We start from the raw sequence: 21,572 nt of genomic DNA on the forward strand, positions 1-21,572 counted from the left end.
GCTCCTCTTCCCAAGCCTCTAAGCAGGAGCTACAACAGCCCAGGATGGAGGGAAAATGGGAGCGTTAGGGGAGGGGGGCCGTGTTCTTCTTCCTCAAAGTGGAGACAAAGCACGATTCCAAGTGCATCCATGTAAACATGTATGTGATGGCGGAATGTAAATTCCCACGGAAGGTGAGGGCGCTTTCCAGCTGTGTACCCAAAGCAAAATTAAGGATCTATCTAATGCCAGTTTCTGACCCCCTTCCTTCACAATACTCTGAAGAATCCAGTCTCCTTAGCAGTCCCTGACAAAAGACGTTGAGTTCCTTGGCAAGTTTCCGCCCCTGGCACAGTGCACACGAGGGCAGGCACCCGATAGGCACTTAAGCACCTGCTCATTCCCTGAGTAGCGCTAGTTCTGGAGAAGGAGACTTGAGGGAAGGAATTAATAGAAGATTCCTAGGATATATACTTTAGCTTCTCTGAAAAAGACATGCTGTCTCTTGCCTCCAGGTCTTTGTACTGCCCAGACCACCTGCTCTCGCCTTATCCAGTCTTCACAGACCCTCCAGATACACGGCCTCCCTTTGTGCTCCTCCCTTCCCTGCTCCCAAATCAGCCCTAGTTAGCACCCATCAGATCCCAAACCTCTAAATAACATCGTCCCAGGAGGCAAGGATCTGAAGTTCCTAGTACATAGAAGCCACTGGAGAAATAGTTATTGGATAAATGGGTAGAGAAACGGATGGACCGGTAAACGAATGGGTAAAACACAACCTCCTAAATAGGGCAATCTCACCCTATTTATGTGGTCTTCAAAACCATGCGATTTAGTCCCTAGTCTATTCTGAAAATAATTCTAAGTAGAACTAGGATAAAAGTAAGCTCCAGCAGCGACTGGAGAACGAGCCTGTTCACAGGCCCGAGTTTGGGGTGGTGGACTCGGCCGCTGCACTTTGAGGGAAACCAGTGCAATGGGCAGCAAGAATGTGGACAGACAAGAGGAGAGGCAGGTCACCAGCTTGAGAATCCGCTCGACGTCCGCAAGAGGTGCGGGAAGACCTGAACACGCCGCGACGGTGCGAGGGGAAGAAACAGGTCAAAGGAGCCTTGTTTCCCAGCTGCTCTCTGCAGTTACATGAGCCGCTGTGAGTGAGTCCTCGCTGGGGGGATGGAAGTGGAAGGGACCCGCACGCCCTGCAGGCCCGGAAGGTGCAGCTTTGAGCGCATGCGCTCACCTTTCCCCACCCACCTTCTCTTTCCGTCAGCTGGTTGCAGACTTGACAAAGCCCAAAGGCAGTGGGCCTCTAGCTGGTGTGCATCCCAGTCACCAGGAGGCGTGGTGAGCCAATCTGTGGGCCTCGCCCCCAGAGTTTCTCATTCAGAAGGTCTGTGATGGGACCTGATAACGAGCATTTCTAAGACATTCCCAGGAGAAGCTGGGACTGCTGGTCCCCAGACCGCACTTTGAGAACCACTGCCTTGCGGTGTGGTGCAACCTAATACCGAAAGACCAAGTGTTTCCAAATGGTTGCATTTAAGAGGGCCTCCTCTCTACCTGAACACCTTGCCAGGACTGTCTCTAAGCACGAAATTGCTCTCTCCTGTGTTAACTCGAACTTTTGGATCTGTTTGTTACAGTGGCTTAGCTTACCCTAGCTAACCTTAACCTAACGAATGCAGGAGCTGAGGGAAAGAGTTGAAGCCGACTCCCAGATTTCGATTTGGGTAATGGGGAGAACAGTTAAGCAGGTTTGGAAGGGAAGATGACGAACGGATCATCACTGTCTTAGAAGCCCTCCACTCTGCGAGGACTGGCGCTTCGGCTGGCCCAGCCCGACCCAGGGCCCATCTAGCAGAAGGTCGTCTCTGCCTTTCATTGCTCTCCTGTCGGTTCTCTGTCAGCTTCTAAGACTGCCTTGGCATGTCCCCTCTCTACTGCTGGCTTCCCTCCTGCCTGCCAGAGTTCAGGTGGGAAGGGAGAGGACCGCGGCTTCCTCTGGCATCCAGAGCTTCCCCGTCGCCCCCACCTTCTAGGCATTAATCAGAGTAACCCCTTCTATCTGGATCGAACCTCACTATTAGCAAAGCACTCTTGGCTTTCGTACCTCCTCTGATCCCACAGCAGCCACATGAGCTGCTCTGGAGGCACATGCACGCGCACACACACACACACGTGTTATCATACACTAGCGAACACGTGTTGAATATGCCACCGCCACAGTCTCGTTTCCACAAGTCTCATGAGCAATGTCTTAAGGACATCTGTTGAATGGCTGAGTGAGTGCGGTGCCCAGAACAAGGGACTTAAGCTTTGTCTCCCCCTTCACTTCTCCGCCACAACCTTGCAGTGAGAGACACTGCAAGTATCTCTCGTGAGACAACTACCGCAGTGACACCGGACCTTAGCAACTAGCTATTATTATCCTTGCATCACCTCTTCTCAATTTTCCGAACCGTGTCTTGGCATTCGAGATCCTTCAGGATGCGACTGCAGCTTACACGTCTAGCCTCACAGGATGCCTTCGCGGACCTCCTACTGAAAAGTCTCCCGTGCCCTGAGAAAGCCTCACACGCCCCAGCCCTGTGCATCTGTTCGCACCGCCCTCTGTCTAGAAGGCCCTTCTGCTCCGCCATCCTCAGTTAAAGTGAAGAGCCACTCCTGTGTGAGGTCCTCCTCGGGGCCTCCCACCAGAGGGAGTCTCGGCTTCCTCGGGAGCCCCAGAGCACCAGTCCGCACCTTGTTTACCGCCCCCCCTCCTTGCCATGGTTGTCATGTCTTAGCATATGACTTTCTGGCTGCCCCACTTTCCAGAGATGCCTGCCACTCAATTTCTGGTTCATAGAGAACTCCCTTTCTTGTTTTCAAGAAAGAATTGGCTGTGTATTAATTTATGTCATTTCATTCTCATCATTTCAGTGGCTTAGTTGGGGAAGGTGGCGGTTATCATGTACTCCATCTGCCAACTTGAAAACAGAAGCAAGAAGAATATGTACCTATGAATAAATGAGTAACTGCAAGGCATCTGTAAATCCAGGCAAATACTTGGCATTGTGAGGGGCGGGGGGGCTGAGGGGAAGAACGTTTTTCCAGAAAGCTCTGGCTTTAAATACCAACTCCGCATTCAGAGCCTGCGGGAGGCCTTTCATTACCTGTGGTGCTGAGGCCAGTGTACTCAGGTGACGGGTTGCTGACCGGGGAGGACGGAGGTGGCACTTCCACGGACGTGGCGGATTTTGCTGGCGAAAACGATGGCACTGGGGAAGGGGTTGGCGGGGTGGCCTCTGTCAAGACAATCTCTTCTCGGACTTCTGCTACGGGTAGAGAAAGGGTAGGTCCTCAGAACCAAAGGTCAAGGCAAGTTGTCTTTAAAGGACTTTAACAATTGGAATATTCTTTCTCATCTGTGTCATGTCACCCCCTGCTTCAAGCCCTCTGATGATTTGGGCACCACCATCACGGCGGGCAAGACAATTCCACACACGCGTGTGCCCACTCTATAGAAGAAGACATCATTGGTTTCACACCACTTGGCCTGCCAACTATAGCTAAATTCTTTGGAAGACAGAGCTGAAGAAACACAGAACATGGAAGTAAGGATACAAATCAAGTTGCCAAGTAGGGCAATTCCCAGGGAAATGGCAGCTTACCGGTGCTTCCTTCTCCCTTCATGGCTCGCATGAGCTCATTGGCACGTTCCTGACAGTGCAGGGATTCTAACAGGTAGAGCACGTAGTCATCAAACATCAGGTGAATTAAGTGAAAAGACCCTGATGAGAGAAGATCCGAACAGAAAGGTAAGTCAGGGCAGCTCAGGGACACCCCTCCACCTGCTCAGCAGTCCATACACTGGGACTCCCGCAGGTACACTGGGCTCCAATGCTCTGCTCAAGTCTCTCATTCTCCGCTCCATAATCATCTCCGCATGGTCAAAAGTTGCTCCTCTTTGCTGTATCCTCAGCCTAGGCTAGTGCTTGACATCAGGTAAGGGTCACTAACACTTTGTAGCAAGTGAGTTTTTTCCTTGCTCAATCTGGTTCCTCCAAAATGGCACCCATTGAGCCGTCTGTCCAAATGCCATTGAGCCGTCTGAGCCCTTGCCGAGCCACTGGCCTCATCCTCATCTGGGCACCACTCACTTTGTTCAAAAATCTTTCATTTTTATCTCTACCACAAGTGTGTCTTATTTCCCCGACTGGACTTTAAGGATGTCCATGGCAGGGATTTTGCCTTCTAGTTCCCTATACCGATGTACCTGACATAATTCTGGGAGCAGAACTGAAAATCAAAAATTGCAACTGAATTATTTCCTTAAATGTTTCTGAGACATCTGTTTAACACATGGTTATTAGAAAAGGTATTAGGGGATGCCTGGGTGGCTCAGTTGGTTAAGCCGCTGCGTTTGGCTCAGAGTCGTGATCCCAGGGTCCTGGGATTGAGTCCCACATCGGGCTCCTTGCTCAGTAGGGAACCTGCTTCTCTCTCTGCCTCTGCCTGCCACTCTGCCTGCTTATGTGCTCTCTCTCTCTCTCTCTCTGACAAATAAATAAATAAAATCTTAAAAAAAAAAAAGGTACTAGATTGAGAATGTATGGTATTCTCAAATAGCATTCTTCATTCTTAGATTGCTTACTAAAAGGGATGGCAACAATCCTCCCCAGGGATTTTTCCAAGGGCCAGTTTATGTGCTCAAAATCATATCCTCTGATTTAATCTCTACAACCACCCCATAAGGTAGTTATGTTCCTATTATAACACATTATTTCAAAACAATCTTTTCTTGCATGTCATGCTGCCACCATGGCCAGTGGAATGATCCACATGTGAGAGGGGCTCGATTCATGTCTGCTGTAGTCAAACCTCAGGAGAGCCAGAGCCAGAAGGGCCAAACCTTCTTCTCTAGTCCCATGCTTCCAACTCCCAACGGGACATCTCCATGTGGCTCTTCTGCTACCCATGAAATGTCCAAAACTTCTCACCCACCTATGTACAGCTGACCTCCTCTTCCCATTTCCCTCTAGTTTACTTTTTTAGAAGACCTGGAAGAGCCTCTGGTATTACTTCTACTGTGATTCCATCATCACCACCATGACTGTTATCACTGTCCTAGTCATAGTCCTCATCGTTGCCGTCATGGTCTACCGAATGCTTACCATGTGCCCAAACTGTACGGAGCACTTAACACACATCTCCTCCTTACCACAGACTGGGATAGGTGGCACTGTCCTTCCTTAGGGAGCAGGAAAGGAGTCCCTCCATTAGCGGTATGTAGGGATTTGCCTCGGTTTGGTCTGGCCCCAAATCTGTTTCCTGTCCCCTACAGATCATCCAGTTCAGTCTACTCATGGCACAAAGACCAGGTCCCAGAAGGGTCCTTTGAGTTGGGAGCTGTGCCTTTTCAAGTCTCACTAATAGGGTGCTAGGGCTATGGCTCCAGGTGCACAGCTGGTTAGTACTTGATACTTGTCAGAAGGTGCTGGGGGCCGGGGGGGCAGGGGCTAACTGGATAAAACCTCCTTGGTGGAATTCATCAATTTTTCCTTTTCAATTCCACCTTCTTGGTAGAATTTGTCAATTTTCTTTTTAATTGCATCTGGCTTCTGCACATACACACGGACACACACACACACACACACACACACACCCTTATAGAAGACTATAGAGGAAAATCCTCAGCTTAACTCTGAGGCCAGTGGATGCCCAACAGGTCACATACACCAACTCTTATATCCCCCCTCTCTTTAGAGCCTGCCACAAACTCTGGTCCTGGTATCCACAAAGCTCAAGCCAGGGTCCCTGTCCTATACTATTTCCACATTATTCCTTCATCCCCAGGGTGTTGTGTCTGTTTGAAATTCAGAAAGGAGTAGATTGTTCTAAGTCAGAGATGTAGCCTCTAAAACCCAACTTTCCATCCACTTCTCCAAAATGGGTCCCATGAACCACTGAGGAGGCTCAGCATTGTGGGTAACAGCACAGGCGCTGGAGCAGTGCACCCAGGCTGACACCCAGCTCCGCCACTTAGTGACTTAGACCCTGGATGAGTTACTCCTAGTAAATGTTAACAACAAAATCAGCCACTTCTTGAGCCCTTGCTCTATGACAGATTCATGATCTGTATAAATACGCAAATTTATTATCACACTTAATCCTCATCACAACTATAGGAGATGAGTGATACTCTCCTTTTGCAAAGAAGAACACTGAGACCTAGAGAGGTGAAATAAGTGTCCAGTGTCACACAACTAGTAACTGGCAGAACTGGGACTTGAACCTAAGACTGTCTGATTCTGTGCAGCTCATTTGGCAACATAGCTCTCTAAAAGGGGGGGTAGTACAACCCCTTGTTTTGGTTACAGAAGTACTAACCATAATGAGGAAAAGGACACACTAGATGTTTACTGAATGGTAACTACTGTTATCTGTAAAGTCCCTTTTGCTCCTGAGGTTTTAAGATCCCGTAGGATCTTAAAACATTTTGCTCATATAGCCAAAGAGGTCAAAAGACAGCATCAAATACTTAAAAGGGTCTTCAAAATGAAAAAAATATTTGCTGCAATGTTGCTCAAGGTCCATAAGGATAGAAAGATAGAAACACGGAGCGACGAATTAGAATGGAAAACTCTAGATAATGGAAATGGGTGTTGCAGTTTTATCCCAGGCAGATGCCTTTGAAGTCAGCTATAGACCCTTCTCCTTTATAGACAAGGAAACAAAGATCTGACGAAGTGAAGAAATTTACCCAAGACAGCACAGGGAGAAGCATCATATCCAGGCTGGGGGGCCAGTACTCTGGGGCAAGTGTGGATTCTGAGCTTCAAGGTCCCTTCCTTAATGGCTCTGATCAGTTACCCAACTAAATCACCTTTTGATGAGTTTGTAGAGCTACTGCTGCCTGCCTACTGTTGTGCCAAGTACTCTGAGTCCACAAGAAACCTAAAGCTCAGATCCTGACTCCACAAAAGCTACAGGGTCCTGCGTAGCAGAAGTCAATCATTAAGATAATTGGGCAACAAATAGTTCAGTGCTGGCAGTGGGGGGCGGGGCGGGGCGGCTGGCCACAGGAACAGTGCAAGGAGAAGAGGGCAAAGTGAAAAGGGGGAAATAAAGACTGAAAGAGAGAAAAAGAGATAGAGATGGGGGGGGCAGGATGGAGGGAGGAAGAGAGAAACATCAAAGACAGACAGACAGATGGGAGAGAGGTAGTTACAGCTAATACCCTGGGCTTTCTCTCCCTAGTGCTTATCACCGTTCCCTGTACTTTATAACCTGTATCACGTGCCTCCCTACACTAGACTACAAGCTCCATAAATGCAGATGTTTATCTTTTTTTTCCCCCAACTGTTCTCCATACCCAGTGTTCACAACAGTGCCAGGCACAGAATAGAGGCTCAATGACTATCTGTTAGATCAACCAATCAAACGCGCAAGCCCCGTGTACCATATGCACTGTACTGAGCTCTCTTTCTGGCAACACTGTGAGGCGGGCGTTATTATTATCTTCAACTAATAATCGGGGAAATGAAGGCTCAGAGGCTTTAAACAACTTGCCTAAAGTCACAGAGTTGGCACTTGAGTCTGCTGTGGAAAAAGGTATTAGGACACAGACAAAGGAGATTTTTGTTGCTGTTGCAACGTGTTAACGTAGTTGAACACATTTCATAGCATCAAAGCATTTCTCTTTTCTTATGAACAATTTCAAATAGATAGAAAAGTACACAGAATTTTAAAATGAATGGCAGTGTACTCAACTCCTGGCTTTATAGCGTCTTAGTATTTTACTGTGTTTGAATCAGATTTGTTTTTTAATTGAAGATGAGGATGAAGCCTCTGTGTTCTTTTCCTTAATTGTATTTCTCTGCCTCGTGGCATTCAACCTGAGGTAATCGCTGACTTGAATTTGGTATTTACTTGTTCTACTCTTACTACATATAATTATGTACCCATAAATAACATATGGTGCTGTTTTCTGTTTTCACACATGACGTAAACGGTATCATACCTCACAGAGCAGTCTACTACTTGCTTTTGATAATCCATCCACATGGAGGCACGCAACTCAAGTCCGATGGCCACTGTCCGCATATACCATACTTTATTTATCCATTCTCCTGGTGATGGAATTTATGTTGTTTGTAAGTTTCCACTATTGGAAATGGACTCTTACGAATATTTTCTGTACCTCTTTTCTTGTGTCTGTTGGGTCCAAGAGTGCCTGCATCTTCGGTCTTAAGAGATGGTGTTCCATTGCTCACCAAAATTTTTTACCATCCTACTGATAGTGTATGAAATATAATCCTTGGGGTGCCTGGGTAGCTCAGTGGGTTAAGCCTCTGCCTTCAGCTCAGGTCATGATCTCAGGGTCCTGGGATCGAGCCCCGCATCAGGCTCTCTGCTCAGCGGGGAGCCTGCTTCCTCCTCTCTCTCTGCCTGCCTCTCTGCCTACATGTAATCTGTCTGTCAAATAAACAAAATCTTAAAAAATATATATATAATCCTTGTCGTCTGAAGGGTGTGAGGTGTTATCTTATTTTCTTTATAATTGGTATTACCCTAATTACTAGAAAGGTACACATCTTTTCAAATGATTATTGTCAACTTGAATTTTCCTTTCTGGGAATCACCTATTCATATTCTTTGCTCATTTTTCCTTTGGGGTATTGGAATAATATTGGGGTATGTGAATTTCTATTGGAGTATTTAAACAATTTGTTTACAGGGGTTTCTTATATATTCAGGTTGTTTGTTATATGCACTGCAAAATATGTTCTTTTCTGTGGCTTTTATCTTTTAACTTTGTTTATGGTATGCTTAATAAACACAATTTTGAAATCCAAACATATTTATTTTTGAAATATTTTATGATTGGTCCTTTTTGTGCCTTTTAAAATAAATAATATACTATTTCAAGATCATAAAGATATCATTCCTTGTTTTCTTCCAAAAGGTTTAAGGTCTTTTTCCCCCCCATTGAGATGTTTCCTTTCAGAAGCTGTAGACAAGGGGTCTAATTTTTTTTTTTTGTACTTGTCCTGTACAAAAAAAGGCTTGTTCAGAAGAAATTTGCCCAATCCACTGATTTTTAATGCCATCTCTGTTATATATACAATCCTCTTGTTTAACAGAGGATCTGATGAGGGGAAGACAAGTTTTGTATCTGTCTGTCTTGGGCACCTCTGTTCTGTTTCACGGCTCTACCAGTCTCACTACGTTACAGCCCCGCACTGTCTTAGTCCATAACAAATGTGAGTATCAGATAACCAAGACCCTACATCTTGTTCTTTATCTTCAAAATGTCTTTACTATCTTTGGCATTTTGCCTTTCCACATGAATTTTAACATCAGATTGTCAAAATCAAAGGGAAAAAAATTAAGAATTGGTCTAGAATTCTATTGAATTTGTGTATTAATTGGTAGAACAATCTCTTTGATGTTGACTCTTTCCAAACATGAACAGGGTAGATTTCAATAATATTTTTGAAATTTCTCTTTGAAGTTCTTCAAACAATTTTTGTTAGAATTATTTTATAGGTATTTTTTAGTTTCCTTGGCTATTTTGAATGGTATATGAGTGTGTATTTATATATACTATGATATATACTTAATATATGTTAGTATATGCTTACTATATACACACACTCAATTATATTTTCTTTTTTTAATTTATTTTATTTTATTTTTTTTTTAAGATTTTATTTATTTATTTGACAGAGAGAAATCACAAGTAGATGGAGAGGCAGGCAGAGAGAGAGAGAGGGAAGCAGGCTCTCCGCTGAGCAGAGAGCCCGATGCGGGACTCAATCCCAGGACTCTGAGATCATGACCTGAGCCGAAGGCAGCAGCTTAACCCACTGAGCCACCCAGGCGCCCTCAATTATATTTTCTAATTAGGTTCTGGTTTATGCTAAGAATACCAATGATTTAAAAAAAAAAAAACTCAATCGAATGATCTCACTGAATTCTTCTTTACGCTATTAGTTTGCAGACTCTTTTGTCGGCCATCATGACATCTATAACAAAAGGCAGTTTTTGTGTTTTCCTTTCCATTTCTTAGATTTCTTTTATTTTTCTTATTGCATCAGCTAGGACTTCCAGTCAATATTTATTAGAAACAGTGTTAAAAGGCATTTTTGTCTTAATGAGTTGAATGGGAAAACTTCTAAAGTTTCACCAGTTAGTATGATGTTCACCGCAGGGTTTTGGTTGCCCTTGAAACATACTAAGTAAATCCCTCTCTATTCCTAGTTTGCTAAGAGTTTTTAAAAATTATACCTGGGAGCTGAATTATATCAAATCCTTTTTTTCTCCTCTACATCTATAGGGAGGACCATATGACTTTTCTCATTTAATCTGTTTAATAATGTATGTTGATAAGTAATTTTTCTGACTTTGAATCATACTTGAATTCTTGCCATAAACCTTATTAATCATGATCTTAAAAATTTTGCTGCTGGATTTGACCTACTAGTATTTTATTTAGAAGTTTTCATCTATATGTGTGGTTGGGTTGGAATTTTCTTTTCCTCTACCATTCTTCCAAGATTTTGAAGTTGAGGTTGTATTGGCTTCATAATTGAGATTACATCAGCTTTGTGAGTTGTATAGCTTTCCTTTTGTTTTTATTGTCTAAACATGTTCATTTTCATTAACTAAGGATTTTATATTTCTTAAAAGTTTAGTAAAAGCTATCTGTAAAAACATTTATGCCTTATGTTCTGGAAGGAAGAGACTTTGACATCTACTGCGATTGTTACTTGATCTTTTCTCTAGCATCCTATTTTATGTTTTTTGTTTGCCATCCTGTTTCTATGCTTCTTTTATCTTGCCATCTCTTTTCAAATTTTTCCATTTTCCTTCGTAAATTATGATGATTTAGTGATGAGCTCTTGATTTATTAACATACATCTCACACATTAAATCCGAACTGTATTTTTTTCAGTGAATTCCAAAATTATTTAGCATTCAGAGACAAAAACCTTAGCGTGCCTTAACCAGTCCTTGAAGCTTCTCTTCCCACCACCTCATGTTACTTTGTAGCCTGGGGCTTGCTTTTATCTTTTTTAAACATGAAAAATATTTTTTAAATGATAGTAATTAAATTTTTTTTGCAAATTTAAGAATTTCTCTCATCTTGAAAAAGGGCCCCCAAATTGTTGGACATTCCTTCCGTGGAAAATTGAGTGTCTCTGCACCCTCTTCAGACTTGGTCAGTTTGTGACTGCTTTGAGCAACAGAGTATGGGGGAGGTGACAACTTCTGAGATTGGGTCATAAAAGGCAATGTGGCTTCCCCCCTGGAAGAGGGAGCCACCATGTGAGAATTTTAATTATTTAGAGGCCACCATTGCAGTAAGGACACTGAGCCACATGGAGTGCCCACAGAAGGCACCCTGATCACAGCAGTCCTGTCTTCAAGATATCCAAACCCAAGCAAAGACACAGGAAAGAAGAAGCCTCCAGATGATTCCAGCATCCAGCTGTCAAAGCACCACTGCCCTTGAGTGTTTCCATCTGAGGTTCCAGACATCATAGGGATAAGCCAGCCCTGCTGTGCCATGTTCAAATTCCTGACCCACAGAATCCACATGCATAATGAAAGTACTATTTTAATGTCACTAAACTTTGGGGTAATTTGTTACACAGCAATAATAACTAGAACCTGGTTGTTTCTTGTATCCCAGACCTTTATTTTTCTTCTTGCTGAAATGCATCCTTTAAGTGCTTTTTAAGTGATGTTCTGTGGGGCCACATTCTCTTAGTCTTTGTAGAACCGAGTGTGTCTTTACTTTGCCCTCAGTCCTGAATGATGGTTGACAATTCTTTGTTCTCAACACTTGAAAGATATCATTTCTGGCATCCCTTATTACTCTGATGTTTTGTTCTCTCATAGCTTCAAAACAGTTTTAAATCTATCAATATGGATTTTTTAAAAATCCATCAGTGAGGATTAAATAAATTTGTCTTACCTTTCGGTGCTCAGCATCTGAGTCCAGGGTGTTTGTCTGAGTTGTGGAAACTGAAGCAGCATGGGTTTCATGGTCAGGCAGATGTGATTTTGAAACAGAGCTCTGCCCCTTGCCATACTGATCTTGGGCACGAAAATTCTCCAAGCTTCTTTTCTACCTATTATTATCTGCTTCGAAGAGCTCATGTGAGGACAGAATGTGGTACATGCCTTCTAAGCATTTGCTACAATGAGCAGCATTATCCTGTCTTTGCTTCACGTTCTCCATCAGACTTCACAGGTTGTTGCAAGAATTAAATGAGGATGTGCCCAGTATCCTGCCTTGTGCGTGCTAGGCTCTCCATCAATGTTACCTTGTTTTTATGAGTAGTATTCAGCTGCAGAAAGCTAGACGAGGTGGTGGGTGAGCAGGTAGAACAGGGCTCTAGGATGGAAAAGATTCAGGGGTCTCAGCACAGTCTGTGGTGCACCTGTGGGCCAGCCCCTCTCCTCTGGGGTTGGCTTCCTCCTGAATACAAGGAAAAGCAGTTCCTGCCTCCGAGCGCTTGGCAGGGGCCTGGCTGATGTGTGCAACGTTTGGCAGGGTCTGGGTAAGAGAGCCAGGCCTGGTCACCTACACCAGGAGAAGCAGTCTGAAGTCTCTGGTCATGGCCACCTGGTGTGGGAGCAGGGTGCCTGACGGGGCTGCTCCCACGTGGCCCCCTCAGCCCTTCCTGAGCAGCAGAACTACGACACTAAGCCAGAAAACAGGTGCGTGGGCAGGTGAGAACGTGGGCCGTGAGCAATCCTGCCCCCTTGGTGGGCAAACCTGGGGTGGCTTTTCCAACAGTTTGATGCCGGAGTACTTCCAGGAACCACAGTTGCCTCCAGATGCCAGCAGTGAAATCCGGGGCATGTGGTGAAAACCCAGAGTAAAAGGGTAAAGACACCTGCACTGACTTGGGATCCAGGTGTCCTCTGAATGGAAATCACAGCCGTCGACGGAAAATACATGGGTGTGAGTGTGTGTGTGTGTGTGTGTGTGTGTGTTTCCAAAGTAGAAACTATTTTCCTCAGCCCCGTTAGGACTCAAAGTTCATCTCCTGCCAGCCTGCCTTTGCTGACTGATTTTACTAGAAACTGCTGCTGGCGGCAAAGAAAGATCGTCTGGCTACTTCAGTTCACAGCATAGGCTCTTTTCAGTGAGAAGGAATTAGGAAGAAAAGAGTGAAAAGGAATTAAGGAGAAGAAAGGAGTCAACTACCTTTTGAAAGAGGCCGTTCTGGGCAGAGGTGGCAGAGGACCCCCCTCCCCAGGATTGCTGTGATGTTCCCCACCCTCACGGCGCGGTCAGCCCGCACCACTGGGGCGGCAGGGATCCTGTGGGAGTTACGAGCCAGATAGAGCTGGCCCCTGCCACTGGGGGAGGGGGCCGGTGAACAGAGGGCTCTTTTTCCTAATTAGCTGTTTTTATACAGGGAACACATGACCCAAACACAACCACCAACTGTGTCTTTGACATATACAGGCAGAAAGGGGGAGCTGGGCTTTTGTCTGCCGCGGATTCTTTCAACTTGCCTGTCACCCCAAAGCTGCCGAATTCCACAATGAGTCGGATGAGCAGGACCACGGCAGACAGTGTGCTAAACGGACTTGGAAACAGGTATTATTTCAGCCTGCCTCGGGTTGGGAAATACTGACAACATGAAGTTGGGTGAGCGACTCCTTGCCTTTCCTAAGAGATCTGTGACCGTTTCTGCCATTTGCCCGAGTTTCCGGTATATCCTAAACCAGTGCATGGTTCAAGAAAGAAAGGAATACATTTCAAGGAAAACGTTTCTTGGTAATAAATCCAGCCCTTTTCACAGAACCCTAGCTGTTCTACTGTCTTGATTTCCTATCATGTTGTTAACTTAGTAAAAACAAATGAGTTCCAAAGAATCCTGCCAAGTAAATTACTTTCCCCGTCTAATGAAGGGGCCTCCGTAATCTATATAATCAGTTTAAGAATGAGCACACTGAAGATTAAGGGATAAAGCGAATAAGGCGGCTCGCTTTGTGGACGTGGGTACGTATATTTGGGTGCGATGTTGTGGATTCTTTGATTTTGAAGTAGTGAACAGACCGCAAAAATGTTTCAGCCCTTCGCTGGCTTGAAAGCAGCGATGCGCGAATGGTTTTCCCAGAACCAGAGGTGACATGTGCTAACACTAACTGCTGGAAGTTATCAAAACGCCGTGCCCGATGGTCCTGCCCAGGTATCGGCCACCAGAGCATTTCCATGCACCATTCACGGAGAATTTCCATCTGTAGCCACGGCTCAGGCCAGTGCCGAGAACTTCCCAAGGCCGAGATTAAAGAAATCCACAACAAAACACTGCTCCGACTAGGGAAACACAGTCTTTCATGGGCAGCGCTGTTTAGAAAAAATAGTGCCGCCTTTGTTTTACCACATACTCGCTTCGTTGTGTAGCACAACTGGAAAATGGTGACAAGACCATAAAAAAGCTGGATGGAAAAGTGTCAAATTAAACCCGGAGCGAAACCCAGAGCCGATTGGCTTAATTGGAGGTAATGAGAAATGAAACCACATCTCTACTCGCAAAGTCAAGTAGTGAACTGAAGCAATTACCCAGAAAATCTACCAACAGCCCTTTGCCGAAAAGCTTCAAAATTTGAGGCAAAAGTGTTTGTGGAGATTTCAGATGTCTGCTAACGAGGGCCTGGACTCCGTGAAAACGAGTAAACCGTGTCCCACAATGTAACACAGCATTCACCCTGAGTCGGTGGTTCGGTTCCTACCTGTGGACCAGCGTGAGTACCTCTAGGCAGAGATTCCAAGTCATATTACTGTGGGAGCAGCAGGTGTGCCCTTGGGGAGGGAGGTGAGGAGCACCCAAAGGGTCAGCAAAACCAAAGGGAAAATGAACATGAAAGTCCTTTTCTAGGGATCCGACTGAGGCACAGCGTTAAAGAAACCTTTAGACATTCTCCCCACTCCTGGAGCATTAAGCCAAGCTATATGCCAATGTTCCTACTCAGAGGCTTTCGGTCTTGGGAAGGCCACACTATGAAATTCTGCAATAGTCCTGGGACACAGTGTTCACTGGGGACACCTGGCCAACGGGGAGTGTACCCAGTGTTTTTTAGTCCCCTCTAAACTCCAATAATACAAGCTGGGTGAGAACCTCCATCTTCAGATTTGCATATGTTAGCACACAATGCTGTCTTTCTCCCCGAATGTCCAGACAATGTTGACTCCTTCCAGAACAGCTACATTTCAGGGTGATGTCCTTGTAGGCTCAGACACAGCAAGTGAGATCAAGGCTGAATTTAGAGAGGTGACATTCAAGCACCAAGTCCAGAGAGAAAGTGTTTGGATGTGGAAAGGGCTGGGGCGGCCTTACCGAAGCTGGGGGCACTATGCAAGGTCATGTCCCGGATCACCCTTGTGCCAAAACAGGACCACATCAAGAGGAACTGCTGGGCCACTTTCTTCAGGGACCCTTGTCTCTTGGCAGCCACCTACAAAAAAGGGAACAGCTTAAACAGTGGTCAGCATAACCTTTCGTTTATTACTGACTGCCTGAAAAATGTCAGGAAGGCTTATGGGTCTCCAAGTTCAATGCTATGGAACAATGGTTTTTGACTTGCTTTGTCTTCCAGCAAAAAATATGCTTTAAAGAACGAAATCTTCTGTCAAAACCCAGTGCACACAGCAGATAAAAGAGATGCTGACCCGGCTGAGTCAGGGAAAGGAGACTCATGGTCCTGCCTCCTGCAACTCCCACCTCCAGAGGGGGCCCAGGCCTCTCCTCAGAACCCCAGGGCTCCGTGGCTGCTAAGGAACATTCAGATAGCTCAGCGTGGGGCTCTCTATCTCCCAAGTGCCACAAAGGTGGATGGTGGGTCACAGTACCCGGGCTGCTCCTTCCACTCTGGGTTACCAACCTTCACAACACACCGGTCCACCATGGTGTCTAGCCACTCGATGTAGGACTCGATGGGAGACTGTTCCTCCAGGAGGTGGTCAAATTCCTGGTACACTGTCAAACAAAGGAGAGAGCCCCATACATCCCTGCAGCTGTGTCTACACAGAGATACAACTTAAAAGAACAAAGGAATGAAACTGAATAGAACAAAACTCCAGTCTTAACAGAGCATTCAGGTTTTAGAAAATACGCCCCAACTTACCTTTCCAGGCTCATCTTCGCCACTTCTGAGTGCGTGGGAACCTGGCTCCCATGTTTAATTTGCCATGCCCTCAACAAGCCCTGCTTTCTCAGGCAGTTCTCTCTGCCTGGACTGTCTGGCTCCTAGTGCCCAGCCCACATGATGCCTCCCATGAAATCCCTTTCCTCCTCCGCAGGACCCTCACTGGTAGAACTGATCACTTGTCTTTGAAGCTTCCAGCAGAACTGGTCACTCATCCTTCGAGCTTCCAGCAGAACTGGTCACTTGTGCTCCGAGCTTCCATAGCACTCTATTATCTGTATCCACCCCTTCGCTGCATTGCTAATGCTGTGTGACAGTTGTGGTGTGTCTCCCGGGCCAGTTCTCTATCCAGGATCTTTCCTAGCCAGGGCCTTCCCGTATGCAGCTGTTATCTAGGATGTGTTTGGTTGCTTGAAAAGACCCAGGCAGCCCTGTTTCCTTGCTCCCTGCCCCGTGGCAGGGCATGTTTGATAGTTCAATGCTTCTAAACCACAACTATATTGGGCAAGTCGCCTAACCAGCCTCTCAGGGCTCAGCATGCAGTAGATGCTTAATAAATGTTCGCAGTGCAAAGGGAACAATTTCTGTGCCCTTAGTTTCTGCATTAGGAAAAGGAGGATAATGGTGCCACTTTATAGCCCATCTTCAGCTGCTCGTCAAATAACCAGTCCGGAAGGGCTATGGAATGTGTGAAGCACTAGAGAAAAAAGAAACCCCGCTGGGGTGACCTCCAGTTTCAAATATCTCTTTTCATGACCGTTTTGTGCTTTCTGCATGTGGAGCTCTGTGAGCCAAACCACACCTTTAGATCCACACTTTTAAAAATTTCTTTTATTTTTTACAGTTTTCATTTGTCCACACCGCGTTTGGTCCCCCATTCACAGGCCCAGCTGAGGTGCTCCTGTTTCCTGAGTTGATGACTGCGACAAAACACAAGACATCAGCCACTGGCCTGGGAGATCAGAGCAGTTTTAGAATGACAAGGGGCTTTATTTACTTATTTATTTAAAGATTTTATTTGTTTATTTGACAGACAGAGATCACAAGTAGGCCCAGAGGCAGGTGGGGTAGGGGGTGGGAAGCAGGCTCCCTGCTGAGCAGAGAGCCCAATATGGAGCTTGATCCCAGGACCCTGGGATATGACCTGAGCCAAAGGCAGAGGTTTTAACCCACTGAGCCACCCAGGTGCACCGAAGGGGCTTTAAATGTCCATTGCGTCAATATCAGTGTCCTTTTACAGAGGAGGAAGCTGTGTTTCAATGAGATTAAAGGTCCCCCTCGAAGTCAGAGGGTGAGCGAGTGCCAGAGCTGGGACAGAGCCCAGGTATCTGATTTCTCTTTGGGGTGCTTTCCTCTTGATGGCCCCATGGATGCATCAGGCGCTATCATGCTTCTGTCGATGATGGTGAGGATGACAGAAGTGGCGGAGAGAGCGCTTACGGCTCATGCCTCCTGGGGTCTTGCCGTGTGCCAGGCACCTTCCTCACTGCTTTGCAGGGACACTCTAGCCTAAGCCTGCAGCAACCTCAGGAATGTGACAGCAGATTCTCAGGTGCTGGCTGAGTGAACAGACGAACCACCCAAGGAGGCCAGTGCTGTTATCACTCCCGTTTTCCAAAGGAGGGGGCGGAGGCACTCAGTGACCCTCTGCGGGTCTCACCGCCAGCGAATGGCAGAGGCGGGTTTCAAAGCCAGCCAGACCCGACGCTCGCCTCCCACGCACAGCACTGTCCCAGGCCCCTTTCCATCACCCCACGGTCTCCCCGTGTCAGAGACTTGGAGGCCGGGGTCACTGGGCACAAGAGCCAGGGATCTGGGGGCACCCATCCCCCCTGCTCTTACCACGGTCATGCTCACCAGCACGCTCAAGTCCGAATGTGCACTCTTTAATTTAGGGTAAGCGAGCATTCCCAGGAAGGACCTGTTTTACTAAGGAGACGGAAACCCCCTAAAGCAGGAACGTGCAGGCTTGTCAACTGCTGATAAGGAAAGGAGGGCACAGCACACAGCTGTGTTCAAGAACTTACTGCCCAGCTGTCTGGGGTGGGGGGGAGGGGGATCTGCAGGGATGATATTCACGTGCCAGGCCTGCTGCCTTGGGAGTGCCCTTGTCACTCTGCGGCCCCCTTTCCAGGCACTGCATCATACAGAGGTGTCCTCTTGGGTAACACGCCACCATTTATGAATTACTTGTTCAATGTCTGATCTTTCATTAACTCTGAGCTCCACACAGGAAGTGCACTGTCCATATTACTCATTGCTTTTTGCCCCGCTTCTAACACAGTACCTGGCCCACGACAGGCGTTCAGTATCAGCTGGGATGAATCAAACCTCAGCACTCCCTTCCTCTGGAAGAAGAGCACACTCACAGCTTTAAAGGGTGCCGTTCTGCGGGCGCCTGGGTGGCTCAGTGGTTTAAGCGTCTGCCTTCGGCTCAGGTCATGATCTCAGGGTCCTGGGATCGAGCCCCACATCGGGCTCTCCGCTCAGCGGGGAGCCTGCTTCCCCCTCTCTCTCTGCCTGCCTCTCTACCTACTTGTGATCTCTGTCTATCAAATTAAAAAAAAAAATCTTAAAAATAAAATGTGTTTAAAGGGTGCCTGCCGTTCTGTCCTGGGCTGAGGAGAACCTGAAAAGGAAATCCTGAAACGTTTTCTTCTTGGAGAGGTTGCAGTGATCCCCAAGGTGTTCCAGCAAAGGCTCAGAGCGTGGTCCCTACAGCAAGCCATGGGGACTGCATTGTCCCCTATGAGTATGGGTGATCTTTTCCTCCTCCACAAAAGGTGCCGGGGGTCTGGAGAGAGCTGCGTCTCATGCTGCTGGGAGTCGTGTCATTCTCGGTTCCCATGTATCCATGCCTGGCCTGGGCTGAGGTCCTGGAGACACAGTGATCAGAGGTACAGCTAGTGCTGGTAGGCAGCGGACACCCAAGCTCTCTGTTGGCCTTGTAGCAGGGAGCGGGGATAAACAGAACAGGAGCATGACCGTAAGAATCTGAAAAGACCCCGCAGCTTCTGGAACTTGCCCATATCTCATCATTTTTGTCTTCTCTTCTCCTCCAAGTGAGTAGCACTGGAGCACGGTGGTGAAGCCAAGGTCAGGCGTAGGTCAGGGGCCCCGCTCTGCTGCTGGGGGTAAGGGTCACCTGCTCTCTGAGGCTGAGCCTTGTGCTCTGTAAAATGGGGGCAGGTATCTTCCTCGTGGGGTTGGTGTAGAGAATTAACGAGATTATGCCCACGGTAGGTCTGGCCGAAGACCCTGCACGGAGGAGGCCATCTGTGAGCTCCCGTCTTATTTTAGTGACCACCTCTAAGTTCTTACCAGGGGCAAGCAGGCTGGCGGCTGCTGTGGAGGAAGGAACGAGTATACAAGGCGCCCCAGGGAAGGACCCTAGGGTTCAGGTTTCAGCTGCTTCCGTGGCTTCCGAAAAGGACTCAGTGGGAAGGGGGTCTCTAACAGGAACATCTTTCTGAACTTAGTTATTTTTAACCACCACATGCTTAGCCTGGCTGAAGAAAGTTCCCTCAAGAGGACATGCAGAAGGCACAGACTGGCAGTCTGAGGGGACCGTGGTGCTCAGGAGAACAGGCTGAACTTCTCAGGGGATGGCCGACCTCCGTGCAGCTTCCCGTTTCCGCACTCCTGGCCCCACCAGGCTTTGCTTTTCCTGAGCAAAGCCAGGAAGCTGCATCCAAGGAGACCCGCATCCAGGAGACCCGCATCCAAGGCCACTGGGGTGGGAGGCCGGGGCCGCACGCTGCGGTGGGCGCGTGAGGAACAGCAGAGGTGTGCGGACGGTGGCGGTGTTCTCTGGCCCCTGCACGTCGTCCGCTCCTGCTAACAACACCCGGCCTGACCTCATCCAGACAACAGCTGGAACATTCCCGCAGTCTTTGTCCACCGGGACAGGAGCACATGTTCACAGAAGTGCACCACCATCCGTTCCCCACTCCAACACTGAATGTGATTGGCAGGTTCGCCGGCCCGTAGCTGGGCTAACTCGTGCGACCCTCTGCTGGGATACAGGTGCAGCGTATCCGGCTTGACTCCAGGCCGATGTACACGCAGACAGGCAACACAATGCTGTTCTCATTTTTTTATGTCACCTATGGGACTACGCCCGGCACCGGGGTGGGGGGCCTTCTGCCTGACACTGTGCACTGCCCAGCAGCCCCTGGCTCCCTTTCCCCCAGGGATGTTGACACACGTCCTCTTAAATCAATTAGCCCTTCCATCTGGGCTGACCCATTTAACAGGAACAATAAGAGAGAAGGGATCCTAGGGGGCAGGACAAGATGGGAATGCCACTTACAAATTTACGCAGATACTTTTCCTTTCTTTTAAAAACAAAGAACAGACAGAGCCGTTGGCGGAGCGTCTTACACTGGATGATGAGTTTCCGGTGCTCATCGCGGGAGTCCTCCATGGTGTAGAGGGTTTGCTTGGTGATGCTGTTGAGGTCCACGTTCCTCCAGTCTTCCAGCATTTGGAATGTGATGTCTGCACTGTGGATCACTGTACGAGATGCCTGTAATCCAAGCCAATTAACTCATTAACTCCAGGGCTGTTAGGTTCAAACCCCGGCATGTTATTTTCTTTTGAATGAATCTGCATAGGGTATTTTGCAAACTGCTTTGAAATTCAGGAAAACCCCATTTCAGGAAATCAGCAGATGAGCCCATCACTCAGAAGACCTGTACGGTCTTTTCTCTCGTGGTTCTCTTCTGTCAGCTGTGTAAAAGATTTCTCCAGGGTGGCAGAGGCCAGACCACACCCTGCTGTTCCCAGCCCCTTTGGTCTTGACCCCTGGGGAACAGTGGGATGAAGGCCAGAGACCAGTCAGCCTACAGATGTAAGCTTGCAGGATGGAAGCGCTGTGCTTAGTAACCCACGTGTCTCTCGTGTCCGAGAAGCAATGGGCCCAGACCTTGGAATGGTCCTGCTACCCGTGGGCCAATGACGGTTTCCATCTCAGCAATCTGACCATGTGTCTTTTTCATATAAATGCATTCTGAAGCAGTTTATGGTCTAGCTTTCTCTTTTTGCTTTTTGGTTTTTAGGTGAGTATCATGAGGAGAGGAAGGGAAGGGGAATAAAACCTTGAGACTCGGTTGCTCACTAACGTGCCTGTGGTGTTTGTGCGAGCACGCTCGTGTGCACATTCAACCTCTGGTTTCCTCCGCAAAACCTGCAGTTGGTGAATGGGAACAGTACTTGGGACCACCAAGTTCAACAATGTTGATAAGCAAAGGAAAACATTTCCAGAATCATTTCCTTTGCTTGCATGTTTTTAAAATGTCTAACAAAATGGAAAAAAAAAAAAGATTTCTGATACACATGGACATTAAAAGTCTCCTAATGAGTGTGAATTTCCAGGCAAAGGTAAATACTGACAACCCCTTTCTTCCCATTCCGAGCACAAGTAAACTCTT

At 47.1% G+C, this 21,572-nt stretch overlaps 1 protein-coding gene across 5 annotated transcripts in view; it reads right to left on the reverse strand.

The window, feature by feature from the left end:
• Positions 1–21,572, reverse strand: part of RFX4 (regulatory factor X4) — a 157,452-nt gene that overhangs the window by 19,622 nt on the left and 116,258 nt on the right. For 4 of the 5 annotated variants that reach the window (XM_082740566.1, XM_082740565.1, XM_082740563.1 and 1 more), the window contains 5 exons: positions 20,524–20,668; positions 15,877–15,971; positions 15,333–15,450; positions 3,633–3,752; positions 3,135–3,296 (listed from right to left, as the gene is read on the reverse strand). In XM_082740566.1, the coding sequence (XP_082596692.1) occupies positions 3,135–3,296; positions 3,633–3,752; positions 15,333–15,450; positions 15,877–15,971; positions 20,524–20,668 (640 nt within the window). The remainder of the gene's footprint in view (positions 1–3,134; positions 3,297–3,632; positions 3,753–15,332; positions 15,451–15,876; positions 15,972–20,523; positions 20,669–21,572) is intronic. The other variant, XM_082740564.1, reaches the window with a different exon arrangement.

Source organism: Mustela nivalis (assembly GCF_964662115.1).
Source record: "Mustela nivalis genome assembly, chromosome: 7".
Classification (NCBI taxonomy): Eukaryota; Metazoa; Chordata; class Mammalia; order Carnivora; family Mustelidae; genus Mustela; species Mustela nivalis.